We start from the raw sequence: 8695 nt of genomic DNA, 5'->3' as shown, positions 1-8695 counted from the left end.
ACACACACACACACACATACAGACACACACACACACACACACATATACACACACACACACACATACACACACACACACACATATACAGACACACACACACACACACACATACACAACACACATACACAACACACACACACAAACAAAGAAAAACAAGTAGATAGAATAGAAAAAATAGAAAGCTAGTGTTTGTTTTTGTGTTTTTAAATAAATAAAAAAAAGGAGATAAATATAGATAAAGTAGAATTAAAATAGAATAGAAAGTGTTAGAATTAGAGGGTCAAATAAAGGTCTATATATATATATATATAGACATTTGTAATGTTATTTTCCTAGGTGGAAATATGATTTATTCCAGGAACTTTTGAGTAAAAAAGATTCTGATTTGTTCACGGATTTGGAACAATAAAACATTTAATATAAAACTATTTTTTATATTTTAATAATTGGTTGTGAAAAAAACATGATAGAAAATGTATATAAACCGAATTCTTTTTTTATAATTGTTTTTTTTTAAATCCCTTTTTTGTGGCTAAACTCGAGGTACTACAGAACTTTACATGAATTCTGTTCCTCGACGAAGCATCACTCTTCAACAAGAGGCTGTACGCCGTCTTCATCAGATCTCCATCATGTGAAACTGGAAACAGGTCTCTTTTGAAGAAACATGTGTATGATCAAATGTTAACAGTGCTGAACAGAAAAAGTTTGGGTGTAGCAGTTTTGGGTGTAATAATAATAATAATAATAAGACTGTTGTTATTATTATTAATATTACATAATTATTATGATGATGTTTTTAACATGTTGAGACTTAATATTATTTTTTTATAACATGTTAAGACTTAATAAAGGTCAGAAAATTATCTAAAGTTAAACTTTACTTAAAAATGAAAATCTTTGTAGTTAGATTTCTTTCAAACTCTTTCTGAGTGTGCTGATGCTGAAGGCTGCTTTAGCACAGCTGGCGCATGAAGCGGATCTGCAACAGATGGCGCACCACTCCGTGCTACTGATTTGTCATTTAATCTCGCTAGAATCCTTGTGTCCTTTTGATTTAAAATGTTCATATTTCATTTTAGGTCGCATAACTATGGCACGCTGACAGCTTTGTTCCGCTGCACTAAACTGTCCAGCGAGCTCGCGTGTCACATCGTCAGAAGTCTGCAGTAAACATTCCCGCATGCATTGGTTCCGCCCGGATATATGCAAGGATCATCCCGCAGACAGTTTTCTCGGTGGTTGACCTCAACACTATTTGAGTAAGTTGAATGTTCACAACTAACACTGACTCAGTCAGAGCATGTAAATATGACCGTCTTGTTTTTAACACCAGTAGTTGTCAGCTTGTTTATATCTGTACGCTCATGTTTTCATGCTAGCCCGCTGACATTAGCCGCCGCTTAAGCGCTGAAATTCACATTTTGTGATGCTGCGTGATCGAAAAACCCGAACAAATGTCTTTTTTTAGGGTGTATTGAATGTCCTCGTTTCAAAATATAGAAATTACGTCTTTCTGGACGAAGTTTATGTGAAAGTGAAAGTACTTCTGATTTAATTAGTAATTTTATTCTTACCCAAAGTCACAAGTTTGGTTTTCAACTTAGTTCCTAGTTAAAGGGGTCATATGATGTTGCTAAAAAGAACATTATTTGGTGTAATGAAATGTGTTTACACATTATTTTCCACATACTGTACATTATTGTTTCTCCTCTATGCCCCGCCTTTCTGAAACGTGTCGATTTTTACAAAGCTCATCGGTCTGAAAAGCGAGGTGTGCTGTGATTGGCCAGCTATCCAGTGCGTTGTGATTGGCCGAATACCTCAAGCGTGTGACGGAAATGTTACGCCCCTCACCATACTGTGATGATGCTCTGTCAGGCCGGAGCGTAACATAAAACCATGTCTGCATTTGTGATCGGAGAAATGACAAACAACAAGAGCTACACTACACTGCCCAAAACTCGCGTTTGAATCATCAGTGGAAACGTACTTACAGGCTGTGAGCAAACAACAAGTGCTACTCCACACTGCCCAAAACTCGGGTTTGAATCATCAGTGGCAAATCCTTTAAATGAAAACGTACTTGTGTGAGTCAGAACTGCCGGCATTGTAGTCTAACGTTACTCTACCAGGATCAGGAAACAGTCCTCCATAAAATGTGCTGCACATATCTGAATATTTGGGTTGAAGTGTTCTGGAACAGTGTTGTAAATACAACTTAACCACTGATTTCTAGTCGTGTCCTCTTTTGGAAGGCCAAACAAAGTAGTTTCGCTTTCACAAAAAAGCACACAGTGCCTTTACGACATGGCTGCAGCGTCAACAATACTACAGCGAGAATAAAAGTTACGCCTTCTTTCTTTGCGTGAACATTTGGGCGGCATTATGCAAATCTTCCCACATCGTGATGTAGATATGTGGGGCGTGTTAGAACGAGCCGTTTTAGGTAGGTGTGGTTGACTCTTAACTTTTATAAAGAATATCTCTTTGGATTTGAGACGTTAGTCTTTGCAACTTTACAGATCTTCTTTATGCACCAAGAGCTTGTAACACTCCAAAGAGAAAGGAACAATAGAAATCGCATCATATGACCCCTTTAAATCTCTGGTGTAAAACATCCTACAAAAGGTGTATTTATTGAGAATGTGTGTTAGAAATATCCTGTTTAATGGCATTGATGTTGTACAATAAATATCAAGCAATACATTTGGTTGAAAGCGTCATTATGTAAAGAGACGTCAGTGTGAATAAATGAGGCATAATGAGTGCGGAATGAGTCGCTTTGATCAGTTCAGCTGAGCGCGTGAAGTTTGGCTCCGCTCGCGACCGAAGCGTGACATCCACAGTCATACACGAGTTCTGTGTGTGCCATGGAAAACATTTGGAGAAAATGTCTCACATGGGAATAATATAAAACATTTTTCTACAAAGCCAAAATAAAATGACGTTATATTAACTAAATTAAATATTTATTATACTAATTCAATTATATTTTACATCATTTTTTTTGCTATTTTGACGTTTTCATAGGTGAAAATAGTCATTATGATTTTTTAAAATGTTGTTTTTGAATATTTTTGCTCACCAAGGCTGCATTTATTTGATCAAAAATGCTTTTAGAACAGTCATATTGTGAAAAATTATTGCAATTTAAATTAACTGTTTTCTATTGTAATATATTGTCAAATCTAATTTATTCCTGCGATCAAAGCTGAATTTTCAGCATCATTACTCCAGTCTTCAGTGTCACTTGATCTTTCAGAAATCATTCTGATATACTGATTTACTGCTCAAGAAACATTTCTGATTATTATCAGTGGTAAAAAATTTTTGCTGCTTAATATCTTTGTGGAATTAGTTTGGGTCAGTGAAATAAATGAACTTTTCCACGACATTCTAATTTATTGAGATGCACCTGTATACACACACACACCAATGATACATTATATTGATCAAAAGTGATAGTAAAGACATTTATAATGTTGCAAAAATGTTCTATTTCAAATGAATGCTGTTAAGTGAACATTGTTTTCATCAAATAATGTATCACTGTTTCCACAAAAAATGTTAAGCAGCATTTATAATAATGTAAACCATTATTATTATCTGAGCACCAATATTAATAGATAACAATTGAGCACCAAATCAGAATATTAGAGTAATTTCTGAAAGGATCATGTGACACACTGAAAATTCAGCTATATATATATATATGTGTACACACACACATTTTTTTTGGTGTACTAGGCTAGAGAACAAGTACCTTTCTAAGCAGTCACAAATATATTGTGTATATATAATAAATAATTGTAAAAAAAAAAATATATATATATATATACACACACAATTATTTATTTATTTTGCCTCCATAGTATTAATTTAATCAAAGATTAAAAGCTAGGCTTATTAACAGCCTTGTACAGTATGGAGCAGGATTTGATGTTGTGTGAGGCGTCTGTGTCCACTAGATGTCAGTGAAGACCAGAGGAGATGTGAGTGAGCTTCAGGAGCCAGAGCTTTGGAGCTCAGTGCCAGGACCTTCCCCTGAGACTGCTGAGAGAAACAGTCCAGGCTCCTGACCAAAAAAACCAAACATCCTCAGCCTCAAAAGCATGTCGCCTAGCCAGCTGGCAGACTGCCCTTCCTAGGGCTGCTGTTCCCACAGGGAGGGAGACGTGTTTGTGTGTGAGAGAGACTCAGACGTGTACATGTGGGTACTTACACCTGAGGCACTTGTTCATATGTTGTTCAACACGAATCACTTCAACTGTTCAGTCGACAAACTAGGGGGAAAAAAACCTTTGTTATATGTTTCCTCTCATAATCTGAAGGTAAATCTTACCCCTGAAGCATTGCGAATACAATGGGGAATGACATATAACACTTTTTTTGTGAGTAAACTGTTGCTGACTTGGGAAAAACTGCCTGAGAATGTGTGAGAACTCACTGAAACGACTCGCATGTCGAGCAACATTAAGAGCAGCTGCCAAACTGCACATTTTTTGGGATCGTTACATGGAAAAAAAATCATTTTCATTTTACACTCATTTGTTTGAGGTCATCTAGCAAGTCCTGCTGTAACTTCTCAGCCTGAGAGACAGAGCTAGGCATTCTGAAGTCATGGGAAGAGTTCTTTTCAGTTACAAACCGGTGATAATTGTTATTAAAATCCACCAGGCTGAAGAATTATGCAATATTAGACGTGTTAGAGTCTCCTAAGCACGTTGAAGCCTGTTAAGCAGATCTGTGTTTGGGAATCAGATTTTACATGCATTTTACAATCATAACAATGCTTCGGTTCTTTCGTGCAGGGTGTGAAAGTGTCGAGTTTAGACAGCGCCACCAGGTGTACAACAATGAGCCTGGAAGGACAATCAAAAGGTACATTTCAAACATCGTTCGATCCTTGGATACTCTTTTAGTAAACATTGTGTGCTAATGCAAGCATGATTATTACTGACTCATTCCTAGCAATCAATATTAGAACTTCTTACCATAAGTATTTGAGTGAATGTGAAATTTAAAATGGGATACACACATATTGGTACCATGTACTGGTTAGTGGCCATTTTTCAAGTATTTATTTATTTATTTTCATTTATCAAACTATACATCCATATAAACTAACATTCAGAGGGTTGGGTCAGTAAGGTTTTTTTTTTGTGAAGTTGTTATTCTGTAAGGATGCAATAACATTTATCAAAAGAGACAGTAAAGACATTTTTAATATTTCTATTTTAAATAAATGCTGTTCTTTTGAACTTTCTTTTCAAGGAATATAAAAATAGTAAGTATCATAAAATATTAAGTTTCCAAAAAATATTCAGTAGCACATCTGTTTTCAAAATTTATAATCATAAATGTTTCTTGTTCAGCATATTAGAATGATTTCTGAAGGATCATGTGACACTGAAGACTGGAGTAATGATGCTAAACATTCAGCTTTGATCACAGGAATAAATTACATTTTACAAGTTATTACAATAGAAAAGGTACTTTAATTTGTAATAGTATTTCACAGTATTGCTATTTTTACCATATTTTTGATCAAATCAGTATAACTGTGGTGAGCATAAGAGACTTCTTTCAGAAACATTAAAAAAAATCTTACCAGCCCCAAACTTTTAAATTGAATTGTGTACATTTACTATAAATTATAATTTTGTGGTTCTTAACAAGTCCACTTGTTGCATTTAAAATTGTATTATTATTATTGATTAATTTAATTTATTTATTTATTGCATTTTTGGTGTTCTGTAATTTAAGCAAAATAATAGAATTTTTAAATTGTCCATTTATCAATTGTCAATCATAACAGGAACATATTTATTGACTTTCCATTATCAGACATAAATTGAATATCTGTTCATCACTTTATTGGTGCACATAAAAAAAATAAATCATAATAAAAGCTTTCATTAAAATGACGATTTGCTCCACCTCTGAAGCAACTGTCCTCTTTGGCTGGCATCACCAAGCCCACTTATTTTTTAACCACTCATCGAATCAAGACTACATTTTCCTATCCGATCAATTCCTGATGCATAAAGTGATCGGCAGCCATATCACCCTGTAGCCCAAGACTGGTTCCCCACTGAAGCTAAGCAGGGTTGAGCCTGGTCAGTACCTGGATGGGAGACCTCCTGGGAAAACTAGGTTGCTGCTGGAAGAGGTGTTAGTGAGGCCAGCAGGGGGTGCTCACCCTGTGGTCTGTGTGGGTCCTAGCACCCCAGTGTAGTGATGGGGACACTATACTGTCAACAAGCACCATCCTTCGGATGAGACATTAAACCGAGGTCCTGACTCTCTGTGGTCATTAAAAATCCCAGTATGTCTTTCGAAAAGAGTAGAGGTGTGACCACGGTATCCTGGCCAAATTTGCCCATTGGCCTCTGATCATCATGGCCTCCTGACAATCCCCATATCTGCTGATTGGCTTCATCACTCTGTCTCCTCTCCACCAATAAGCTGGTGTGTGGTGGGCGTTCTGGCGCACTATGGCTGCCGTCACATCGTCCAGGTGGATGCTGCTCACTGGTGGTGGATGAGGAGATACCCCCTGACAATGTAAAGTGCTTTGAGTGTATATAAATGCTATATAAATGTAATTAATTATTATTATTATTATTATTACTGCTGAACACAATAGCAATGACCTCAGCAGTGGCTTAGCGAATACTGTGAAAGTCAAGCCAACTTCATCATCATTGCGGCGAGTTTTGCACATTCAAAAAATGTAGTAATCTACTTGATTAAAGAGTTGTAGTGTAGTTTCAGCTTGTTTCTCGGTGTGGAAGCAATATATGATATGGACTTCTGTAAGTACATACCTGTCTCCTTCAACAACATTCTCACTTTTTGAACTTCCCATTGACTAGCTGCATAGTCTACATTCCTTAATGTCCTTCCACCCCACTTTCCTCCCATGCGTGTGTGTATGTTAATGCCTGGAGAAGAATGAGGTTAGGGTGGAGTTGAGACAAAGACCAGAGAATTTAATGTGTTTGTGTGTCATCACGCTAACATGTCGACACACCAATCACGGAAAGTTCACTTATGGGAAAAGACTATCCTAAATAATGTTTTAAGACAGCCCGGTAAGCTCGTGCAGGAAGCGTTGCGGACAAATCCGATGATCTCCGTGCAGCCTGATGGGACGAGGGGGGTGGGGTTGAGCTGAGAGTGGACAGAGAAAAGCCCTTTGCACCACTTTCCCAGGCTGTCGGTCAGGAAGGCTGGATTTTTTACACCGTGACCACCGTGTTGCCCTTTCCGGGGGAAATCTGAGACAAACACGAAGAAGTGGAGGAGCGAGGGGCAGGAAAACCGGCCCTGGGAAGAAGAAGAGGCAAGGAGAAGAAAGGTATTGGCCACACAGCATGAGAGAGGCAGTTGCTTTCAGGGTTCCTCAAAGGAGCGTATACCTCCCCTCCGTTACCCCATTGTCACCGGCCTGTCCTGTCTCGCCCCCACCTTCCTCCTGAAAAAATGGCTCATCTTCTCACAGTTTTGTGGCCTGGAATCACTGCCCAAAATACAAAGCCCCAACACCTCACACACAACAATAGACTCCTCCTTTCTCTCCCTGTTACGCGTATTAAATGTTAATTTTCTGGCCCTTTTTGCTCAATTCAAATGCGGTGTGAAGTATCCACATGTAACAATAGCTGACTGGGGAAAAAAAGAGTCAAGGAGTGCATTACAAAGGACGTAAAATAGTTAAGCCTGAATCCCGGATTTAGAAGGAAAAGTTGTTAAAGTCTTAGCGTGGCGGGAAAAGTGCATTAAAACAATGTTTAAAGTGAACACGAAAACAAAACAGGCTCTATTTACTTTAATACGCAGTACTGGTCTTATTTACGACTCATAGGTTCATTTTCTGAAGAAATAAAATTATTATTTTTTTTGCAATCTTTATCAAAATGTTATGCCTTTCTATTTCAGCTGTCATTACTGATTTTTCAACTAGTTCTCTACAACTACCTGCCATATAGGGACCACTTTTTATGGTCCAGTCAGGTTTTATTTTTTGAAATAATGACATATTGTGGAAAGAAAGCATTTGGACTTTCATGTCTGTTTAACCTGTGGAAATTATGCACATTTTTAAATATTCCTTCGTCTGCCACTAGGCAGTCAAACAGGTAGTCCCACCCTTATATATATATATATATATATATATATATATATATATATATATTTGTGTGTGTGTATAAATTCATATAAAATATATGTAATATAATCAGGGTATCTTCCGTCCAATCAATTTTTGTTTTAATATTGAAATCTGAAAAATGAGAAACGGCACATATTTCGTTTTTCAATTATTCAAACAAAACGAAAAATCAAGAATCCGGCTTAATTTTTCGTTTTTACATTCAGGGATAGAAAACGAATAAACAACTTGAATATTCGATCTCTACATGTGGGCGGGAATGAAACGCCCCTCTCTGCTAATTGGTCAACCAAACATTACAACATAATAATAGTCCTAAAAAAACCTTAATAATAGTCCTCCGCTTCTATTGATTCTTAACATGTTTATTTCTACTACATTTTATCTCTTCATCAAACAGCCAGATTAATGAATGGCTTGACACAAACCATACTGAAGCAGAGCCTTTTGGCCCTAGGCATACCTGTTTTATTATAGTTATCCACCCATTAAAATATGTGTGGCAAAGCTGCGCGA

The 8695-nt window shown here is 36.9% G+C and overlaps 2 protein-coding genes across 3 annotated transcripts in view; one reads left to right on the top strand and one right to left on the bottom strand.

Moving 5' to 3' along the window:
- The window catches only part of LOC107595572 (hsp90 co-chaperone Cdc37-like 1), a 25865-nt gene extending 19025 nt beyond the window's left edge, over positions 1-6840 (bottom strand). The window contains exon 1 of the mRNA XM_016286007.1: positions 6830-6840. The gene's annotated coding sequence lies outside the window, so the exon portion shown is untranslated. The remainder of the gene's footprint in view (positions 1-6829) is intronic.
- The window catches only part of exd3 (exonuclease 3'-5' domain containing 3), a 47789-nt gene continuing 40285 nt past the window's right edge, over positions 1192-8695 (top strand). Inside the window, exons 1-2 of one of the 2 annotated variants that reach the window (XM_016285993.1) lie at positions 1192-1262; positions 4815-4884. In XM_016285993.1, coding sequence (XP_016141479.1) covers positions 4860-4884 — 25 coding nt within the window. In that variant the 5' untranslated portion in view covers positions 1192-1262; positions 4815-4859. The remainder of the gene's footprint in view (positions 1263-4814; positions 4885-8695) is intronic. The other variant, XM_016285994.1, reaches the window with a different exon arrangement.

Source organism: Sinocyclocheilus grahami, unplaced genomic scaffold (assembly GCF_001515645.1).
Source record: "Sinocyclocheilus grahami isolate Dianchi unplaced genomic scaffold, SAMN03320097.WGS_v1.1 scaffold204.1, whole genome shotgun sequence".
NCBI lineage: Eukaryota > Metazoa > Chordata > Actinopteri > Cypriniformes > Cyprinidae > Sinocyclocheilus > Sinocyclocheilus grahami.
Note: the sequence above shows the minus strand (reverse complement) of the source record. Positions and strands in the feature narration are given on the sequence as shown.